Source organism: Amblyraja radiata, chromosome 19 (genome assembly GCF_010909765.2).
Source record: "Amblyraja radiata isolate CabotCenter1 chromosome 19, sAmbRad1.1.pri, whole genome shotgun sequence".
In the NCBI taxonomy this organism is placed as follows: domain Eukaryota; kingdom Metazoa; phylum Chordata; class Chondrichthyes; order Rajiformes; family Rajidae; genus Amblyraja; species Amblyraja radiata.
The window spans coordinates 36922563-36946038 of record NC_045974.1 but is presented as its reverse complement, the minus strand read 5'-3'; the positions used below and the strand labels follow the sequence as shown (position 1 = coordinate 36946038).

The 23476-nt window shown below is 41.8% G+C and overlaps 1 protein-coding gene across 12 annotated transcripts in view; it reads left to right on the top strand.

Moving 5' to 3' along the window:
- grip1 (glutamate receptor interacting protein 1) overlaps nucleotides 1–23476 on the top strand; it is a 596334-nt gene that overhangs the window by 351061 nt on the left and 221797 nt on the right. For 10 of the 12 annotated variants that reach the window (XM_033038250.1, XM_033038259.1, XM_033038253.1 and 7 more), the window contains exons 5-10: nucleotides 4414–4497; nucleotides 9177–9252; nucleotides 11717–11862; nucleotides 12523–12670; nucleotides 15201–15370; nucleotides 18181–18336. In XM_033038250.1, coding sequence (XP_032894141.1) covers nucleotides 4414–4497; nucleotides 9177–9252; nucleotides 11717–11862; nucleotides 12523–12670; nucleotides 15201–15370; nucleotides 18181–18336 — 780 coding nt within the window. The remainder of the gene's footprint in view (nucleotides 1–4413; nucleotides 4498–9176; nucleotides 9253–11716; nucleotides 11863–12522; nucleotides 12671–15200; nucleotides 15371–18180; nucleotides 18337–23476) is intronic. The other 2 variants (XM_033038256.1, XM_033038260.1) reach the window with 1 other exon arrangement.

The following is a 23476-nucleotide window of genomic DNA, read 5'->3' as shown; positions in this document are numbered from 1 at the left end:
GTTGCACAAGTTAAACAAACGGTTGGTCTTTGCAGATGTGCGGAGTGTGATTTTTGAAAGTCAAAGGCAAAGTTAGACATTTAAAATGCTCATGCATTAAATGTTAAGATTAGGAGCCAGCGTTGGTCATGAAGAACAGCAAAATGATGAGCAGAAACCCAGTGTGGTATTGGTCTACGCAGAGGTTCAATCAGGGTAGAAGATAAAAGGCTGGCTTGAAGCAATCACGACTGATGACAAGGGCATCAACCAGGCATTTCAGAGGCATATAGCTTGCGATGGTAGAAGAAAATGATTTCTAAGAGGTGAAAGCGGGCAAGAGATAAGAAACCCATCTTAGGGTCACAGTTGGATAACCAAGGTGGAAAAAGAAAGTGCTGGAGTAACCCAGCGTTCAGGTAGCATTTCCTTATAAGGTTCAGACCCGAAACATCACCTATCCATGACCGGCAGAGATGCCGACTGACCCACTGAGTTACTCCAGCACTTCGTATCTTTTTTTGTAAACTGCCAACTGCAGTTCCTCCTGTCAACAAAGGCAGAAAAGTTGGTGATGGAGTTGGCTTTTGTCAGTGGCATTGTCAGAGAGCAGGAAATCATAAAGTGCTGGGGTAACTCAGCGGGTCAGGCAGCATCTTTGAAGGGAATGGAAAGGCTGCGTTTCAGGTTACTCCAAATGTGCATTCATCGACATTTTGTACAACTGTAACATAGTGTCCCAACATCCATATTCAGCACCACTTGATGATGATCAATGCACCACATGCCTTCTTTAAGACCCTATCTGTGTGTGACACCCATTGCAGGGAACTATTTACCTGTAATCCTCGATCCTTCTGCTCCACGAGCATCCCCAGGACCCGACCATTCACTGTGAAGGTCTGACCTTGGTTTGATTTCCCAAAATTCAATGCCTCAAACTTATCTGCATTAAACTCCATTGGCCATTCCCCTGCCCACATACCCAGATTGTCAAGATCCTGCTGTATTTTGTTAACCACCTTCACTGTCGACGATACCACTGACTTTAGTGGCATCTGCAAACCTACTCTACATGCCTTCTATATTCTCATCCAAATCAATGATGTAAACCACAAACAGCAATGGGCCCAGCACTGTTTCCTGAAGCAGACCACGAGTCACTGCACTCCAGTCCAAAAAACACCCTTTCATCGCCACCCTCTGTTTCCTTCCCAGAAGCCAATTCTGTGTCCAGTTAGCTCGATCTCCTTTGAGCCCAAGCAAGCTAACCTTCCAGAACAGCCTCCCATGCAGAACCCTACAACAGCCTTGCTGATGTAATTTACTTGTTTACTTAAATCTTCCTCTAGCTCTTGTTGACATTTGGGAGGTCTGTGATACACCCCTAGCAAAGTGACTCCACCACATTTTATTTCTAATCTCTACCCATATGGCCTCATTTGAGGAGCCTTCTTGGATGTTCATCCTCAACAATGAAGCATTGCAATCTTTAACTAACATTGCAACCTCATTGTCTTTTGCTTCTCCCTTTTCTCATCTGAAAACTCGAGACCCTGTGATATTGACTTGTCAGATATCCTTCAACTATGACTCAGTGATGACAACATTTATTATAGACGCGTGTTAATTGAAGCATTGAGTTAATCTGTTTTACCAGTTATGCTTTCATTACGATGTGTGCATTGTAACTTTGAATTACCTTAATGCTCACTGGCTTGTTTTACTACTGGATTTACTCATGAATTCTCCCCTAGGTTATTGTTAACTCTCCATCTGAATACGTATTCTGAGCTCCCTTCCTCTGCCAACTAAGTATAGACTTTCCCGATTCGCACTCGCAAATCTCCCAGCAAGCATCTAGGTTCCACTCCGGTTAAGGTGCAACCTGTCCCACCTGCATGGGTCACATTTTTCCCAGAAATGGTTCCCATGAGAAAAGAAACCTAAATCCCATTCCCCCTGCACCATTTCTTCAGTCACACCTTTATCTGACCGATCCTTCTATTCCTATATTCATTAGCCCATGGCACCAGCAGCAATCCAGAGAGTACAACATCTGGGGTTCTTCTGTTTAAACACCTACCTAACTCCTTAAACTTATGTTACAGGACCTCTTACCATTGTCCTCGGTGCCTACATGTACCACGACTTCAGGCTATTCACGCTCGCCTCTATGAATGTTATGCAACCGCTCCAAGTCATTCTTGACTCTAGAATAGTCTGCGGCAGAGAGCTGTGGATGCCCAGTTGATAAGTGAATTCTGTGCTGAGATTAAGGGGACTGCAAAACATAGGATTCTGAAGGAATATGGACTTGAGTTGCACAATCAGCTATGACCTTATTGAACAGCAGAACAAGGTCGAGGGCCTCCGTGTCGCACTCTTGGTGCTTACGTCTTGCGTTAAATATTAAAAATACTTATTTCCATCCCTGGACTATTGTACATACTCGTTGGACTCTGGACATGTGGATAGTGGGGAATTCCAAATACTCAGCAGAAAATATTTAAGGTGCTGTCACTTCATGCACTTAGTACAAAGGAAATGGCAAAGAGAATCATTAACAATTTTAAATTACTTGAAGACCTTGGAATACCTGAAAGCAATTCCACAGCAATGAATCATTTTTCAATTGCATTTATTGCTGAGCTGTGGGCAGTAATGTTAGGCAGTATGCTCACAGCCGAGACCTTGATACAGTGGCTTGCAAAAGTATTCATACCCCTTGAACTTTTCCACATTTTGTCACGTTACAACCACAAACGTAAATGTATTTTATTGGGATTTTATGTGATAGACCAACACAAAGTGGCGCATAATTGTGAAGTGGAAGGAAAATGATACATGGTTTTCAAATTTTTTTACAAATAAAAAACTGAAAAGTGTGGCGTGCAAAAGTATTCAGCCCCCTTTACTCTGATACCCCTAAATAAAATCCAGTGCAACCAATTGCCTTCAGAAGTCACCTAATTAGTAAATAGAGTCCACTTGTGTGTAATCTAATCTCAGTATAAAATACAGCTGTTCTGTGAAGGCCTCAGAGGTTTGTTAGAGAACATTAGTGAACAAACAGCATCATGAAGCCCAAGGAACACACCAGACAGGTCAGGGATAAAGTTGTGGAGAAGTTTAAAGCAGGGTTAGGTTATAAAAAAATATCCCAAGCTTTGAACATCTCACGGAGCACTGTTCAATCCATCATCCGAAAATGGAAAGAGTATGGCACAACTGCAAACCTACCAAGACATGGCCGTCCACCTAAACTGACAGGCCGGGCAAGGAGAGCATTGATCAGAGAAGCAGCCAAGAGGCCCATGGTAACTCTGGAGGAGCTGCAGAGATCCACAGCTCAGGTGGGAGAATCTGTCCACAGGACAACTATTAGTCGTGCACTCCACAAATCGGGCCTTTATGGAAGAGTGGCAAGAAGAAAGCCATTGTTGAAAAAAAGCCTTAAGAAGTCCCGTTTGCAGTTTGCCACAAGCCATGTGGGGGACACAGCAAACATGTGGAGGAAGGTGCTCTGGTCAGATGAGACCAAAATTGAAGTTTTTGGCCTAAATGCAAAACGCTATGTGTGGCGAAAACTAACACTGCACATCAACCTGAACACACCATCCCCACTGTGAAACATGGTGGTGGCAGCATCATGCTGTGGGGATGCTTTTCTTCAGCAGGGACAGGGAAGCTGGTCACAGTTGATGGGAAGATGGATGGAGCCAAATACAGGGCAATCTTGGACGAAAACCTGTTAGAGTCTGCAAAAGACTTGAGACTGGGGCGGAGGTTCACCTTCCAGCAGGACAACGACCCTAAACATACAGCCAGAGCTACAATGGAATGGTTTAGATCAAAGCATATTCATGTGTTAGAATGGCCAAGTCAAAGTCCAGACCTAAATCCAATTGAGAATCTCTGGCAAGACTTGAAAATTGCTGTTCACAGACGCTCTCCATCCAATCTGACTGAGCTTGAGCTATTTTGCTAAAATGAATGGGCAAAAATTTCAGTCTCTAGATGTGCAAAGCTGGTAGAGACATACCCCAAAAGACTTGCAGCTGTAATTGCAGCGAAAGCTGGTTCTACAAAGTATTGACTCAGGGGGGCTGAATACTTTTGCACGCCACACTTCTCAGATTTTTATTTGTAAAAAAATTTGAAAACCATGTATCATTTTCCTTCCACTTCATAATGATGCACCACTTTGTGTTGGTCTATCACATAAAATCCCAATAAAATACATTTACGTTTGTGGTTGTAACGTGACAAAATGCGGAAAAGTTCAAGGGGTATGAATACTTTTGCAAGCCACTGTATACCTAGAAGAATCGAAGAAAGCAAAGAAATAAGCCACAGCTGAATATTCTCTGGAATGATCAGCTCTGGTTTTGACCTGCGTGTTAGCACTTACATTCATTTTTTTCTTTCCAGCTGTGCAAGGCTCGGGTATTTTTCTGAAAACTGTGGAAGTGACTCTACATAAAGAAGGCAACACATTTGGATTTGTGATCAGAGGTGAGGAAGCCCATTTACTAGCGTGTTGCAGCTTGCATTATTTCACCTTTCAACTGGCATTTGATACTTGGTTATATAGGCTCCTTTTATTAATTGTTAGATCTGAATTGTTTTCTTGATGTAAGATTCACAAAACAGATTGTGAGGGAATTTTTTTAAGAGTGTTCTTGGATAATTCTGCACCAGTTTTGACACTTCTTCACTTATTAATTCGACTTCTGGAATCATTTACTTCTCTCCTCTGTATGCCCCTGGATCTAGACTGGTGGAAATGTGGTGCAGTAAACATCATGTTATACTCTGATTTATTACTAAGAAAATGGGGCATTGGTTGTTAGGAATTCACTTGACTAATGCTATCTCGTCAAATATTGCCAATAGACCGGATGTCCAAGTGCTTGGTGTGAAATCTGATGTTTATTCTTCCCCTTTGCAGATTGAAACTGTTGCCATGACAACTGTCTTTTTTTTAAGTCTGTATTTTGAGTCACAGCATAAAGAAAACTAGATGGCTCTGACACTATCAGTTTGATTTTATAAGAATTCAACGATAAGATTGGGACCAATTCCACTTATTTTGGAAGAATAATGTTCATGGTAGATTTAGCTGTGATTGCTACTGGCAGGTCAATTGTGCTGCTCTTAAAAGTCCTATATGTGTTGGAGCCTTCCCTATCAATGTGGACTATTTTTAGTACATAATATCTGGAGTGCAAGTGAAAATATTCTATTACTTTCAAAACAGTTAATCCTCAAGACAGTAGCAATATACATGTAATCTTGCAGGTTATGGGGCCAGATTCAGATTCAGATTCAGATTCAGAAAACTTTATTGTCTGTCGTAACAGAAAATCTTCTTTGATATAATTTGCAGTGAGGTTGGAGTGGATTTCAAAAATTGTTTTGTAATTATTGTCATGCATACAATGCTTATCTCCCTAGTCTGCAACAAACCAAACTGAGTCAAAAAGCTGAGTTGGTTATAAATTCTCCATCCAAGAGATTGAGGAGTGCAAAGTGCTAGATTTTGATAGGAAGAAAGAGAAGAGACAATATAGACCAGAGTGCACAATTCTAACAATGGTACAAGATCCTTCTGATGAAAGGTCTTCACCTTTTGTTGTCTTCTCACGGTTGCTGCCTGACCAGCTTTGTGTTCCCAGCATACTCGACTTGTTTCACATTTCCAGCAACTTCGCGTTTACATTTGCAAGAGTGAATGGACCTGGGCACATCGAAAGCAGCAGAATATTTTTAGAAAATAGTTTTTAAGAAAAGATATGGTATTCTGTTTTTATAAATAAAGACATAAAGATCAAATATACCTTGATGAGTATTTATAAAGTGCTGGTGCAGTCACATCTGGAGTATTATGTCACTTTAGGAAAGATGTGATGGTGCTAAAGAATGCAGAAGAGATTTACAAATGTAATTTTAGGAATGAAAGGCCTTGGTTTTGTGAATAGATTGGAGATGTTATGGTTATTCTCATTGGGACAGAGGAGTTTGTGAGGTGTATAAGATCACAAAGTCGAAACAGTAGGTTGGGGTGACTATTCCCTACGGCTGAGCAGCGGGAACTATGGCACGTATAATGAAGTTGATTAACAAACAAACTAATGTGAGTAGAAATCTTATTAATGCATTGAGTGCATATGGTCTGGAGTGAACTGTCAGGAGGTACATTCAAACGTCCCATTGAAAAAGGAACTGGATAGACTGGTCTATGGGGAGATGAGAAATGAGAGTGCAATTAACTGGATTGCTCTTGCATGAGGCACAATGCACACTGCAGGGTGAATGACCTCCTGCAGTGCTGAGACCATCCTGTGAAAACAAGGTTTCAATATGTTTGTATTCGGTCAAGAACAGAAGGATTAATTTGATTAATGGGGGAAATACAGATTTAAATGTATGTGGTTTCTCTCTCATTCTGGCCACTGGCTTCAAGTATGTGGTGGTCCAGCCACTCCTGAAAAAACCTAACCTCGACCCCACCTTGCCAAGCAACTACAGACCCATGTCTACTGCCTTTCCTCTCAAAAGCCCTTGAAAAGGTAATTTTAAGTCAACTTATGCCTTACCTTCACCAAAACACTATCCTGGAAACTTTCCAATCAGGTTTCAGGGCTCACCATAGCACAGAGTCTGCCTTGTTGAAGGTACATAATGACCTACAACTCACCGTTGACTCCGGTGACTGTGCAATCCTGCTCCTTCTTGACCTCAGCGCAGCATTTGATACTGTTGACCACACCATCCTAATTGACCGTCTCCGGTATGGGGTTGGTATTGATGGCACTGCCCTGAGATGGTTCATCTCCTACCTCAAAGGTAGGAGTTTCTTGACTAACATAGGCAACTCTTTCTCCTCCCCAGCTAATCTCTGCTGTGGGGTTCCACAAGGTTCCATCCTTGGCCTCATTCTCTTCTCCCTGTATATGCTCCCCTTAGGCCAAGTCATTCAAAGGCACGGCATTTCCTTCCATTGCTACGCAGACGATACACAACTCTATCTCCCTCTGAAGCTCAAAAACCAATCAAATCTGCTTAACCTTACCCGCTGCCTCGAGGATATAAAGTGCTGGATGGCCCAGAGCTTCCTCCAACTAAATGAGAGTAAGTCTGAGGTCATTCTTCTCGGCCCCTCGGACTCAATCAAAATGATAGCAGGCAGTCTTGGAAGCCTTACCCCACTACTCAAACCTCGCGTCAAAAACCTCAGCGTGATATTTGACTCAGCACTGAAATTTGACAAACAAGTCAATGCCGTGGTAAAAGCTAGCTTCTTTCAGCTTCGGACGATAGCTAAAATAAAACAATTCTTCTACTTTGATGACCTCGAAAAGATCATCCACACATTTATCTTCTCCCGCCTAGATTACTGCAACTCTCTTTACACTGGCATCAGCCAATCTTCCCTGTCCCGCCTGCAACTGGTCCAAAACGCCGCAGCAAGACTCCTGATGGGCACCCGAAAAAGGGACCACATTACCCCGATCCTGGCCTCTCTCCACTGGCTCCCTGTGCGGTTCCGTATACATTTCAAGACCCTCCTCTATGTCTACAAAGCCCTCAATGGGCTTGCCCCCTCCTACATTAAAAGTCTTCTCACCCACCACTCCACCTCCAGGCCCCACAGATCGGCCGATTTGGGGTTGCTCAATATCCCGCGGTCTAGGCATAAGCTTAGGGGCGACCGGGCCTTTGCGGTTGCAGCTCCTAGACTGTGGAACAGCATCCCCCTTCCCATCAGAACTGCCCCCTCCATCGACTCCTTTAAGTCAAGACTAAAATCTTATCTATACTCCCAAGCCTTTCCTGACGTCCACTGAGCGAGGGCTATATGTATATATGTATGTAGTTTGTTTGTTTATACTATTCTTATAACAAATGTAAAGCACTTTGGCCAACGAGAGTTGTTTTTTAAATGTGCTATGTAAATAAATGTGACTTGACTTGACATTCTTTTGACATTATAAAAGGGCTTTCAAGCATAGCATTTTTATTGTGATGGAATTGCAGGAGCCCACTTGTACACTGTCAGTTCCAACTAGCAGTGAAGTGCCAATGACCTGTATTTTTTAATGTTGGCGTGGATAAATATCGACCTGGACATTGGGTCATTTCCTGCTCTTCTTCAAAGCGGTGCCAAGGAATCTTTTGCAGCAATTTGAGATAGCAACAAGACCTTACTTTGAGGTAGACAAAAACGCTGGAGAAACTCAGCGGGTGAGGCAGCATCTATGGAACGAAGGAAATAGGCAACGTTTCGGGTCGAGACTCTTCTTCAGACTGATGTGAGGGTGGTGGGGCGGGAAGAAGAAAGGAAGAGGCAGAGACAGGGGAGGAGAAAGCCAGGACTACCTGAAACTAGAGAAGCCAATGTTCATACTGCTACAGATGATTTTCCAGCATCTGCAGTTCCCTCTTAGACCTTACTTTAATATCGGTTCTAACAGGTTACACCTCCAACAGAGTGACACTCTCTGTGCTGCACTAGCCACGCCTGGATTACATGTTCTCATCTTGAACCAGACCCTGAACCTGCAGCCTGGAAAGCCAATGCAAATTGTTACCACTCGAGCCAAGGCCCACAGCCAGCAACTTTGTATGGGAAGGTAGCAAAGCTGGGCTACTTCCTTTGGTCAATTAGGGGATCTTTTGTAAATGTCCTGCCCTGCTATTGTGTGGCCTTTGCAGAGATTAAGTGTCATATTGGATACTATTGTTCTGAATTATTTAGCGTGTGAGGAAATCCTAATAAGATTTCATTTCCCTCCTCTCAAGGTTCTCTACTGCAGGTATTGATTGCTCTCTGATGTACAGTTGCTCAGATAACAATCATCCTTCAATAACTTCCTCAAGTGGCCATCTAGATCTGTGAGCCTAGACGGTGTCTGTCTGCAGATTATTCAATCGTAGAAGCCCATTGCAGGCAGTCCTACGTGCGGCAAGCAAACATGCGCAGTCTGGCAGGGATCTTGGGCCTGCAGCTCACTTTCCTTGGCTTCTGGGAGCAGTTGTTAACTCCTCTCTGCTAACATGCTTAAGATTAGCTAATCTGGTCCAGCCACCATACTGCCCAATCGACCCTGTTGGCAATGCATTTTATCAGTTACGTCGGTTTGCAGAGGTGAAGAATCGATATTGTTTAATATCTTCTCTTTCTTTCTCAGGAGGAACTCATGAGGACAGGAATAGATCCCGGCCAATTGTGGTAACATGTGTTAGAACTGGAGGGCCAGCTGACAGGTAGAATAATAACAGTACAATTATTATGTCTTTAATTGGGTCTGGTCATTCCATCGTCCATCTCATGGGCAGCCTCTGATCAAGTTGCTAAGTTCACTTCCCTGCACTGTTGCCAGTGAGTACCAAGTATCCAACTGCTGCCATTGTTGCTGTGAATTATTTTACCCGAGGACTGCATCCTACAGCTGCTACTGCCTTGTGTAGAAATGCTTCTTTCCCAAAATATCTGCCACTCATTTTGAGAGGGCACAGTATATGCAGTACAAAGATGCCCATTAAATCTTTCCATCAAGCAGTCAGCCCAGGGTGATGTTGACTGTACAATGCAACTACTATTGTACCTATACATGAGTTGATTAAATGCCTGTGGTTACTTCAACCCAGGGATTCTGTTGGATGTTTCCTTTGAGCTCTGAGAATGGTCACTTTGCAGCATTTTCCATGAATTAAATATTAAACAACAGCAGATTCAGGATCATGATCAGTATTCTGTCTCCATTGCATACTTTTAATACTTAGGTGAAGGATGGTGATTGATATAGGATTGGTAGGATTTGTCACTTAGAGTTTGGTAGAAATGCTGAGTATACAAATATTGGAGGTCTCACTTAGAAAGAAATATCCAATGCAAGTGGAAGTAGTGTTCAGAATCTGATGTTTTTGAAATGCGAGTGTGCCCTTTCCGCCTGTCTAAATCTTTCTGTAACCAAAACCGAAAATACTGGAAAAAACTCAGCAGATCATGCACACCCATTTTAACAATAGTGTAAAATTTGATTTTGCTCCTCATCCTTGATCACATTGTAGTTGAAAAATGTGTAAGTATGATTTAATAATTAATTTTGAATCTGGATATGAATTTGAAATGCACATTTAATGGATAGTGATTTGCTGGTGTGACTTTCTATGGGTGTTTTTATATTTTGCCTAGTGTCAGTTTTCACTGCTCGTAAACTAACTGATGCCACTGTACCCTTATATTTCAATGCTTGACATCATTTGATGATTTTTATTCACAGAAGTGATGTATTCAAAATGCTAGTTGAGAGAAATCTGTTGGTGAGACTAAACGAATAAGCGTTGATATCTCAGTTTAGTGTAATGTCATATCCACCAGGATGCAATTAAATTCCTTGTTCGTATGAAGCTCACAGAGCAAACCATATAGGTATGTCGTAAAGAAGATACGATAATAAATACAATGACAAATCAAAATAGCAGAATGGTGTAAAGATTGTAGTTCAAGCTGAAGCAAAAAAAAAACAAATTGCAATCAAAGAAAATTTGAATGAGGTAGATTTAAGACTGAGAATATGTGGCAGCACCTCTGGGAAGTTATTTAAATCAAAATGAAACCTTGAGACTAATTAAAACATTTCATTAATTCCTGCAGACAATGCCATAAAATGTAAATGAGAAACTTTAGCTGCAATTATGAAATTATTCTGTGACTTTATCCCAGCATCACCACCTGCAAAAGAGATTGTGTATTCAAAATCCTTTCAGGGTATGCATTGATGGAACATTGTGAAAAGATCTGATCTGTTCTCTTCCTGTCGATTGTGATGTGAAGGTCCCTGAGTGGGTGCAGAATTGATTCACTAGAATGGTTTAAGGGATGAGGGATTTAAGCGAGGATGAGCAAGATTGTCAGCATTGGAGCAAAGCATGGATATATTCAAGGGATACAAGATCATGACTGGTTTACAGACGGTAAATAGAAATCCACCCCACCACCCCCCACCCCCCCCCCCCCCCCCCCCCCCCCCACATGTTAGCAGATGGCTCAAAGACCAGGGGAAATGGGCTTAACATTTTGGTTAAAGGATGAGAGAAAAATTATGTTTGCTCCGTATGTGAAACCTGGAATTCACTTCCTTTCATGATGTCTTTGATCTGGTATTTTGTTGGTTCAATGCTTGATCAATGGTGTTTTATCATTAATGTTTTATTATTATTAATGTTTAGTGTTTTCTGAGTCATTTGTAACTGTCACTGTATGTCATGTTGTTACTTGTGGGCGGAGCACCAAGGTAAATTCCTTGTATATGAATACTTGGCCAATAAACTTACTTACTTACTTACTTACTTAGTGGAAATGGCATTGATCAATGCTTTCAGAATGAATGGGTGGACACGAGAGAATAATTAAAGACCTATAGATATAGAGGGTGGGAATAGAACAAGGCGATGGCATGGACTCAATGGGCAGAATGATAGATTCTGTGCCACAACAATTTGATGCATTTAGTTTTCATTGAATTTGTGTCATTGAATGTGATCACATTCATGATGAAAGAATCACAATTTTAAAATGATCACATATCACATGGTTGGTTGGTGATGAAGAAGAGATAGACCAGTTAAATATTGCAAAGCAGCCCAAAGCCATTTAGTTCCTTTGATGGTTCAATCTTTCAATGAGCATGTACCTAAATAGTTAATTTTCATTTCTGTCTTCCAGAGAAGGCACAATAAAGGTTGGCGACAGGCTGTTGAGTGTTGATGGAATTCGGCTTCTTGGAACAACTCATGCAGAAGCTATGAGCATTCTTAAACAGTGTGGGCAGGAAGCAACATTAATAATCGAATACGATGTATCTGTAATGGGTATGTTAACTTTCTGGACAAGTCCTTGACCTCCACCAAATCGTGATCTTTTTCAACCACTATGTTTTTATACAGAGTAATTTTATATCAGCAGCAGCCAACTGTATTCTAATAGGAATCTGGCAAGTGTTGCAGTATCATCTGTAGGTTCATTATGAGGTGAACTATTTCTGTTTCTCTCTTGTATAAGCTCGCAGATAAATCAATCTGTTCACATAACATTCTTAAATTCGATTCAAACCAGTGTTGGAAACAAGAGTGATATTTCTAAAAATAATAATAATTGCCAAAGTAGATTGAATACATTTTTATTCATCTTACAATTTCACAGACCAGTAATAACAGTAATTTTGATATTATTTTTCCCCTATATCTTTTGAATGACATTTTTCTGCTTAATAAGCTGTGAATACTGTATCTTTTCCAAAATAGCTCTCCTTGTCTAATAAAATGTGTCCGTTTTTACTGCTTATAATATTTGCAATTGCCAAAGGTTTATTTGTTCCAGTTACTAATTTTTTGATTTGTTTTTGTTAATTCACTTGTAAAAGATTTATCATGATTCTTTAGCTAATCACTGTAGTCTATTTTGTGAGGTACATGTGTGACGTATGAGAGGATATTCATACCTAATTACAACATGCACTTTTTTTGTGTTAGATTCTGTGGCAAATGCTTCTGGCCCACTGATGGTGGAAGTGGCGAAAACCCCTGGTTCTAGCTTGGGCATTATTTTAACTACCTCACTGTACTGTAACAAGCAAGTCATTGTCATAGACAAAATCAAGGCTGCCAGCATTGCTGACAGGTATGCATCTGTGCTGAAGAGCACTGATTCTCCTGTGGATCACTTAGTTATGGATCCAAAATAAAATTTGTAATGTAATATAGATCATAATCGATTTCAGGTATTAATCAAGGCTTAATTTCCGTAAACCTAGTGGCATATTCAAAATACTAGTTTAGTGTTAAGGAAAACACGTTGGTGAGAGGGCACAAAAATATTGATGTATATTTAAATCAAGACTAATCCCTGATATTCATTAAAACTGGATTTATTTTGTTGATGCCTTAAGACAATAACATAAAAATGTAACTATATTCAGGGCTGCCAACATTGGGTGAGAGTTGGGAGTGAGACCAAGCCCGAGGGAGTATAGCGACCGGGGGGAGGGGGGAGGGGGGGGGGTTGGGGGAGGGGGGGGGGGGGGGTTAGATGGGGGGGGGGGGGGGGGGGGGGGGGGGGGGGGGGGGGGGGGGGGGGGGGGGGGTGCCCCACTCCCATTGGTACGGAACGTTTGCATTTTTCAGCTTGAAATTGTGCAATATGGTGCATACTGTAGCGAGTCTTTTAACTCACACTTGAATGCAATATATATGCTTTAAATTGGTTTGGAGCGTTTTTGAAAGGGGGGAGGCTGTGCGATCACTGATCACTGGCCTTGGGGGTACCCGGTGAGGGAGTGGAGCAACCGAGTGGGGAGAAGGGTGTGGAAGAAGGGTGTCCCCCCTCCCAGGGTAGGAATATTTTGAAATTTGAGGTATTAAAATCATGTTTTAGTGCATTGTAGAAGTATGATTTCAATGTTTTTTGTATGAAGAGGTAACTTTTTAAGGGGTAACTTTATCCACACAAAGGGTGATGGGTGTATGGAACGAGCTGCCAGAGGAGGTAGTTGAGGCAGCGACCATCCCAAAATTTAAGAAAAAGTTAGACAGATACATGGATAGGGCAGGTTTGGAGGTATGGACGAAAAGCAGGTAGTGTAGCTGGGACATGTTGGCGGGTGTGGGCAAGTTGCGCCAAAGGGCCTGTTTTCACACTGTATCACTCTATCCCTCTTCCCCCTCTGTTTTACCACCTCTCTCTCGTCCCCTTCTCTCCCATTCTCTCCTACCCTCTCCTCCCTCTCCACCCCCTCTCTCTCTTCCCTTTCTTCCCTCTCACCCCTCTCTCTTCCCCCCCCTCTCCCACCTCACTCTCCCCCCTCTCTCTCCCCTCCCTCTCCCCCCCCCTCCCCCCCTCTCCCTCTTCTCTCTCTCTCCATTCACTCCCCCTCTGTCTCTCCACTCTCTCTCCTCTCACCCCCCTCTCTCTCCCCACTGTCTCCCTGTCTCCTTCCTCCCTCTCTCTCTCTCTCTCTCTCTCCACCTCCCTTTGAGAGTCTGTCCCTTCGACACAGAGACTCTCGCGGCAGCGGCGCAACGCCTCAGATGCCGCCGACAGCCCGGGACTTGCACTGTCCGGAGTGCTCCATGGCCAGAGCTGCAGCGTGTGACTCGCAGCCCCGCAAACACTCGACTGCTCGGCAAACACTCGCCAGTCCCGGCTCCCCGCATCTGTTCCCGCCGCTGGTTCTGCTCCAATCCCTCCTTCAGCCCCAGCTCTCCAACACCCGCGGACCATGCAGTTTATTCGAGTTTTGAAATTTTCGTTAATCACAGAATTCTCACCACAGAGCGTGAGAAATTTCTGATCAGCGTGAGGGCGTGAGAGTTTGCTTGAGGGCGTGATTCTCACGCTCAAAGCGTGAGAGTTGGCAGCCCTGCTATATTAGTTGTTTCTACAGAATTGTGTTTTGTTTTTAGCCCATCTTCACATCCTCCAAATGGGAGTGCATTTTCCAATTCTTTTTGATGCAAGCATTTTTGGAAGTTTATGATCATACCTGGTCAGTTTTATTCCTATTTGTGGTGATACGAGGACCAAGAGTGGCTTCAGGAAAGATTTACCAGAATAATAAACCTTTATTGAAAGGTCTGCGGTTCCCAGATTAGCCTCATTGCCCATCAGAACACTATAAACTTTGAAGCAAGTCATCCACAAACCTGAGGCTTAAAAAAAGTCCATTGATTTTTTTTTAAAGCCAGAATCCCAAAATGTTTTGAGGTACACCGTAGTACTCCAACCAACTATGTCATCATGTTGCACTTGTTATTAGCTATGCTATGAGCTCCCAGTTTTGATAAATTGCATTGTGGACTGTGATCAAGGCCAGGCTCTTATCAAAGGAGTAAGGATAGGGAACAAAGTGGCAGGGTTGGATGCATGAGTTGGGTTGGATGCATGAGTTGAGTCATTTAGAGCCATAGTTCTATTAAATTGTAATTTGATAACATTTTTGAACCTTGATCTGTTTATTTACTGCTGTTGCATTATGTATAATAATCAATTAAGGTGAATCCTTGATGTAAAATTAAATTTGCATTTTAAGGTATAGAACTTTATTTACGTGTGAAAGTCAAAGAACATCCATGATGCTTTTTATGGATGTTTTTCTGACTGTTGTGTCCTATTGAGTTTTGCCGGTGATCTCAGATGTTTGTTGTGCCTACAGATGTGGGGCTTTACATGTTGGAGATCACATCCTTTCAATTGATGGCACCAGCATGGAGTATTGCACATTAGCCGAAGCCACACAGCTCTTAGCCAGTACCTCTGAACATGTCAAACTAGAGCTGCTTCCATACCACCAAACACGATTTGCTTTGAAGGGACCAGAACATGGTGAGTGTCCAGATATTTATTTGTGCAGACTATTTGCCTGACAGGAATGCTCCTTCACTGATGCTGATTGACCTGCTGAGTTCCTCCAACAGATCGTTTGTTATAGTTCAAGTAATACTGGGAGACAATTGAAGCACAAGCTTGAGCTGGCATCTTCTTCACACTCATGCTTTTGAGATGCTTATCAATAACAGAGTGAACTTTTTTTCCTGAATGAGTGCCTAATTTTCATTGGTTGGTTACAGCATGGAAGGAGGCCATTCAGACCAGCCCTTTTATTCCAATCCTGCTTTTATACAATAGCAGTCTAAACAATTAAACGTGCAGCCCTCATAACGCATCCCTGCAGACTTGTTTCAGATGCTTATCCAACACCCTTTGGAATGCTGCATTTAAATCTGCTTCCACCACCGTCTGTTGGCAGTATGTTCCTGACCACAACCTTTCTCTGTGTAAAGAACAAAATATCTCCATTTGCTCATTTACCATTTCTTTTCATTCTTTGTCTTCTTGACCATACCACCCGTAGAGCAGTTTGTCTCTATATGTTTTGAAGGGTCTCGACCAGAAACGTCACCCATTCCTTCTCCCCAGAGTTGCTGCCTGTCCCACTGAGTTACTCCAGTATTTTGTGTCTACCTATAATTTAAAATACCTCTTATTAGATCGATTTGCAATCTCCTTTGCTCTAATAAAACAGCCATAACTTCCCCAGCTGATCTATTTTCTAAAGGCCATCATTTCTGATATAATTTTAATGACAAATCTATTATGTAGCTAACATGTTTTGGAAGTCCATTTATGCCATATGAACTATATTTCCTTCATATATCCTTCATCATAGTTAGTTGGACGTGGTTTGCCTTCAACATAGAAATTTGTGTTCATAAAAAGTAAATCCACCCACTTGTCCAAATCAGTGCTAATTCTGTCCGAGATTATTGTTTCTATTTTCCCCACCTCAGTGGTTCAAATGCCTGGTCTGTCGTTACTTTATTTTTCCCTATAATCTTTATTTAACCTGATTTAACATTTGCAATTTTCCAGTCCTCGGGCACCAACCCTGAATTTGGATATGTTTGAAATACTATGGCCTGGCCTTTGCTAATTCCTTCCTACCTTGGAAACATAGGATGCATCTAGACCATGGGCAGCCAGTCTTTCCTGTAGCTATGCTTTATCAATGTGAAACCCGTCTCAGGGGTATAAGGGGTAGGCCATTTCTAAAGGCCATCATCTCTGATATCACTTTAGTACATCTCTGTGACAAGGGGTAGGCCATTTAGGACTGAGATGAGGAAAACCCTTTTCACCCAGAGAGTTGTGAATCTGTGGAATTCTCTGCCACAGAAGGCAGTGGCCAATTCACTGGATGTTTTCAAGACAGAGTTAGATATAACTCTTATGGCTAACAGAATCAGGGATATGGGAAGAAAGCAGGAACGGGGTACTGATTCTGGATGATCAGCCATGATCATATTGACTGGCGGTGCTGGCTCGAAGGGTCAAATGGCCTACTCCTGCACCTATTTTCTATGTTTCTAATCCAAACTTCATCTTTTAGCTCATAGTGTTACCACAGATTTAGTTTCGTTTAGTTTAGAGATACAGCACGGAAACAGGCCCATCGGCCCACGGGGTCTGCGCCGACCAGCGATCCCCACACATTAACACTTCCTACATCCACTATCCTACACCATTCCAGCATGTCTTTGGGGTGTGGGAGGAAACCAGAGCACCTGACGGGAGCTCATTCTTTTAATAGGGAAAATACACAAACTCCTCAAAGACTGAAATTGCCAAGAATAATCAATTTAAAAAAAGCATTTTTATTGATAAAGTGTAGTTTTGAGTGCCATTTGAGTCGGGGCAAATTAAACTGTGTGGGAATGCAAGTGGAAGTCAACAGATTTCAAATGTGCAATTGAAAAAAAATCAGTTCTTCTGCAAATTGGGATGTGTAACACCTTATTCTCATTTTGGATTGGTATGTCATACATTCTACAGTTGAGTGAAATAAATATTATGTTGCTTATACCAATTATTTTCAAGCGTGAACTAGCTTTAAAAAGCAACATAGGGATATTTCCACGTTCCCCCTTGAATTATTTCATAACCCTTTTCTTGTGAATTCCAAAGAATTTAGTGTTTTTTCAGGGCTCTTGGTCCATTTGTGATTGTTCCAATTTGCTGTTTGAGCTATTCCACTAGTCCACTATTCCTTTTTTTTTTTTCCAATTTAAATCATTATTCATCAACGAAACTGAATTCATTTTTGGTCAAACCAGCCAAAATGAAGTATCTTTGATTGGAAGCTGCTAATCATGACTAAACACATGTGATGCTTTTGAACAAGAAGAGAAAAATATACCAAACTTCGGTTAAATATAATACCTTAAGATGTGATTCTCATTCATTGATCTTGCAAAATATTGATGGGTTTATGTGATATTTTTGAATGCGAGAAAAGATGTTCAAGATTTCAAATGTAATGGTGAACAGGTCCATCCTGAGATTTTCCTAGTCTCCCATCACGATGCTAGGAGGGCAGCAAAACCTTTGAGGAATGGTGTGGACCTTTGTTTGCCATTCATTAGCAGCCTGATGGGACACTAGGAGAACGCGTGTGGAATGTCACTTTATGAGGCAGAGGAAACTGGGCTATTTCAATGGATGAGAGAAAAGGTTGTCATTCTTTCTGCTGCTCTTTCTACTATTAGATGTTGCAAAGTATAATTTTTCTGTCTTTCCCTCTTTTCTGCTCCATTCTGTCTGTTTTTGCGTGCGGTTCCCATCCTTCATGTCGACAGTCAGGGTTCAGAGGAGCAGCAGACAACTTGCCTGGGAGACCTGTGGAAGCAACAACGGCAACTTCCTCACCTACCAGCCCTATAACACCTACCACCCTGGCCAATGCAGGATGGAGACCTCGAAATGCCAGAAACCTTCTCCTCAAAACAATCTCCGTAATGTTCTATACTTTTTTCCTCCTGTCCTTCTCACCATCTATTTTCTGTTCTGTGTTCCGTTTGCATGTGTTAAAGCTACTAATAAATCAAAGTGATTGGTTGTGATAAATGTCTAAGCATTACTATTAGCATTCAGTTTGCAGTTAGCATAGTGCTGCTTACATTATTGGGTCTTGCTTGTCACCATTGTGAGACTGGATCAATAAATATGAATTTAAGAATCTTTCCAAACGAACCAATTAAAATGAACAATGCCACAGATGTGGCAAAAAAATGCACTGTTGGGAAAGTTGTCTTTATGTTATCAAGTTCATTAAAGGTACTTTCTGAAAGGTTTAGGAATTCATAGCACACAAGTCGCAGGGAGCATATTGTGCCCTGCTTATGGTGATGCTGACATTTGAAGAGCAACACTAAATTCCACAGCAAAGCTTGGGTCTCCAGCTTCATCAAATGCGCCAATTTTGTTGATTTTTTCAGAATTAGTTGTTCAGGGCAGGTCGCACATTGGGCGACACAGTCACATGGTAAAGTCATTGTCTCAGCGCGAGAGACTGGGTTCAATCCTGATCTTGCGTTCTGTTTGTGTGTAGGTTTGCATGTTGTCCAAGGGTTTCATCCAAATGCCCTAATTTCTTCCCACATCCCAAAGACGGAGGCTGTTGTGTCAATTAGCCACTGTAAATTGCCCCTTGTGTATCGGTGAGTGTTGGAATCTGGAGAAGTTAATGAAAGTGTGGTTTGAACAAAAAATGGGATTACTGTCGGGTTAGTGTAAGTGAGAATAGACACAAAATGCTGGAGTAACTCAGCGGGACAGGCAGCATCTCTGGAGAGAAGGAATGGGTGACGTTTCGGGTCGAGACCTTTCTTCAGTAAATGAGGGATTCATGGTTTGTGCAAATTTGATGGGCCAAAGGGTCTTATTCTCTGCTGTTTCCCCCTAGACTCTGTGGCAGAGAGGAAGGCATTGTTAAAAGAACCGAATGATGAAAGTTTAAACAAGAATTTTGTTCACGTGAGCAAAAGACTTTCACAAAATTGTGATGTTATGAATAATCCAGTATTATTGTCAAATAAATGAATAAAGGACAGTATATCAAGCACAAACTGGTAAATTAGCAAACAACATCTAACCAATTATAACCTTACTTGCCAGTGAGACTCACTCGCCATCAAAAGCTTTTGTGCTCAGCAGCGCTTTTTGCCACGACCTCCTATCCAAAGCTCTGTGCACATATTTCTGCAGGAAAGAACTGCAGATGCTGCTTTACACCGAAGATAGAAACATAGAAAATAGGTGCAGGAGTAGGCTATTCGGCACGTCGAGCCAGCACCGCCATTCAATATGATCGTGGTTGATCATCCAAAATCACTACCCCATTCCTGCTTTCTCTCCATATCCCTTGATTCCGTTAGCCCCAAGAGGTATAGTTAACTCACTCTTATACACCCAAAATGCTGGAGAAACTCAACGGAACAGGCAGGACATCTGGATAGAAGGAATGGGTGATGTTTTGAGTCGAGACCCTTCTTCAGACTGAGGGTCTGAAGAAGTGTCGTGACCCAAAACATCACCCATTCCTTCTATCCAGAGGTCCTGCCTGTTCCGCTGAGATACTCCAGCATTTTGTGTCTATCTTCTGTGCACATATAGTTGTTCACGGTGGATTTAAATATCTTATGTTTATATATAGACAGTGGAAGCGAAGATCATGCAGTTCCTAACAGTAAATAATTATGATGCATTTCGGATGGAACACGCTTATCCCTTCCTCCTGCCAATGCCCTATCTGCTGGAGAACCTTTAGTCATTTCTTGCTTTCATGCTTCATTTCTTTAACACTGCATTCATTGTAAGTGAGTCGTAGAGAAATCTTTTGTCAATCAGCCAGCGGAAACATAACCAAGAAACAACTGTTGTAAACCAGCATATATGTTCATGGTTTAGTTTGCACATCTTTGAGCTCTGTATTGTAGCAGAATGCTGTGTTACAGGACTGCACTATGTACTAATATTCCAGCTATGTAGAAAGTTTAAGCCCAAATGCAGTTGATTGCAAAGAAAAATGGAAGGCCGGTCCCATTCAAAATGTATTACTTGAAACGGGTTGTGACTAAAGTGATGATTCTATCACGTATGTCAAATTGAAGTTTTGAAATGAAGCCTGAAATGTTGTCAATTACTTGAGCAGGTAGAGGCAACTGGGTTAGTGAAGGATGACAGTAAACTAATCGAATTGCTTCTTCCTGTGGAAAATACCATCTGCAGATTGGCCATTGTGTGTGTTAACTTAGAAACATACATATTATGATGAAAACATATGTGATGGAAAAAGTAGTCTTTGGTCAACAGCAATGAGTGAGTGTGAGCATCAGTTGACTGTTGTAATCATCTTCACACACTTTATGTAAAGACCAGGATTAAGTGTGCAGAAGTAGCTGATCCGCGTGTGTTACAGAATTATCAAATTTTAATGCACAGAAAGAAGGTTATTCAACCCAAAATAGTCTAGAAAACCAGCTTGCCAGGTTAAATCCTCTTCCCATCTCATTGTCGCCTTGTCGGTTACTATTCTTCAAGTGCATGGAGAGTTTCTGCTCTTTCAGAAAATGGTCTGCAGTCTCCCATCAATCTTTCAATTTAAATAAATTTATCTCGTCACATTTAAAGGGCCTGTCCCACTGTATGAGGTAATTCAAGAGTTCTCCCGAGGTGAATAGCCATAGTCTTTTCCACAGGCTAGGAGGCAAAAACTAGAGGGCATAGTTTAAAGTGAGAGTGGAAAGATTTAAAAGGGATCCTAGGATAATTTTTTTCACACAGTATGGTGATATATGGAATGAGCTGGTGCAGGAAGTGGTAAGGCGAGTACAATTACATAAAAAAATATATAGGTAAATGGATAGGAAAGACTTAAGGGCCTGTCCCAGTGTACGAGGTAATTCAAACGTTCTCCCGAGTTTTCCCCTGATTTGAACTCTGAGAATGTCTCGTAGCGGCTCATACGAGTAAAAAATATTTTCATCGCGAGTATTTTTTTTTACTCGTGGACATTTTTCACAGTGTTGAAAAAGCGTCACGAGTTTACCGGATTTCCCGAGTACCTACCGTTAGGGGGGGGGGGGACCATCAGTTGCCGGAAAATTGGTGTTCGACCTATAACAGGATTTTTAGTTCCTAGCAGATTTGTTTAGTTGTGATTATGGTGCTGAGCCGAGCATTTAGACCAAGGAAAGGTTGGAAGATGTGGCACAAGATACACATGATTTCTTCAGCTTTAAATGTACTGCTTTGTTTACGCCTTGATAGCTGTCACCCTTGCTCTATCTTGAGAGAGTTGTGGAGTCACAGATTAATCAATCTCAGTAGCCACATGCAGCTTTTAAGTGTGCTGGCAGTTTTGAAGAGGAATTGAGTTACTTACTATCACCCTCCCACTTCCATTGTACCCCTCTCCATATTCCAGTAAATTATATTTATCGTTTGAAAATTAACATTTAGTTATATTTTCATTCTTACCAAGCAGTGATTTACAAATCTTAAATTCCTTTGCATAAAAATGTTATTTTTTTTAATGTCACTTCTGTTTTATTGTTAGTTCCCTTGCACTTGTCGCCTCTGTCTATTGTGCCTTCAATATTGGAAAATTTTCTCTTCATTTATTCAATGTGAACCCTTCATGATTTTGAACACATCAATGTAATCACTTCTTGGTCTTCTCTAGCCCTCATGTACTCCAGCCTTTCTGCATAGCTGAAACCATTCTTGTTTGTCTCTGCTTTATCCTCAACAAAAACTGAAGCTTTCTGGGCATAACACCCCAACTGAGCCAAAGTAGTGTTTTATGTAGTCTTGGTGTCTTTTGTGTCAAATCCCTGTACTTGCAAATCATGGTATTTCATATGTACTATTGAGAGTTTTGTTAAAATACTGCCAATGTCAAAAGTGTTGTGGAGTAACATCCCTTATGTCTTTATTCTTGAAACCCTGTCAAAATTATGCAAGTTAACAATGCCTTTCTGTATGCCTCTTGTAAACATGTATTATCTCTTGTAAATCAGTTGCATTTTATCTGCTGCCAATGTTCTCTTGAAGCCAGCTACTCTTTCCAAGTGTCTGCACTATTCAGGGCCTGTCCCACTTTCACGACCTAATTCACGACCTTTTTTACTCGTGGACATTTTCCATCAGGCTAGAAAAACGCCCCGGCGTACTTGATACCACGATTACTTACGACTGGCATCATGGCCTGCTACGACCTACCTACGACCTCCTAAGACCTCGTGATGACCATGCTGCGAGTATGAGTCGAGGGCAAACTCGGCGGAGGTCGTGAATCAGGTCGTGAAAGTGGGACAGGCCCTTTAAGATTCAATATATTTCAAAATTTTGCCCCGTTATCACCCATCAAAGATTCAAATCATTAATGCTTTTTAAAAAACAGTAGTTGTCCGAATGCCAAATGCTTGGAAACGCTAAAAGTTTCCACATTTCACAGCAACTGCTGTTCACCAAAACAGTGTCTGTTTGTGAGACAGTTAGTGTAGCTGATTATCAACCCAGATTATTCAAGAGAAAGTTAATTGTCCTCTGGATTAGTGTTTATCTAAATGTTCCCAGCACAACCAAACTATACCAATCCTCTCGCCTTCTCCCTATCTAGTCCATCAGCCCATCATTCCTCCCTTATCTAGTTGCACCATCATCTTTAGCCTTTGTCTCCACCTTCTCCCTCCCCTCCCCAATGTGGCTTCATCTGCCCCTCACCCACTGCATCACCTGACTTCACCTGTCACCTACCAGCCCCTGTCTCACCATTTCGTCTCACCTCTTTATACTAGCTTCCTTCTCTCTACACTCCCATTCCTGATGCAGGGTCTCAACCCGAAATGTTGGCCATCCCTTTGCCTACACAGATGCTGCTTGACTTGCTGAGTTCCTCCAGCAATTAGTTTTTTTGACCAAGGTATTTATCGCTATGCTCTGTAAATCAGTTTGTGCCATATTTGATTATCTTTCCCTCATTGGACAAGATTTCGAATGGTTTTGAACAAAAAGCTGGAGGAACTCAGCGGGTCTGGCAGCATCTGCGGAGAGAAGTGAACAGACAATGTTCTGGGTCTGTTCCCATCT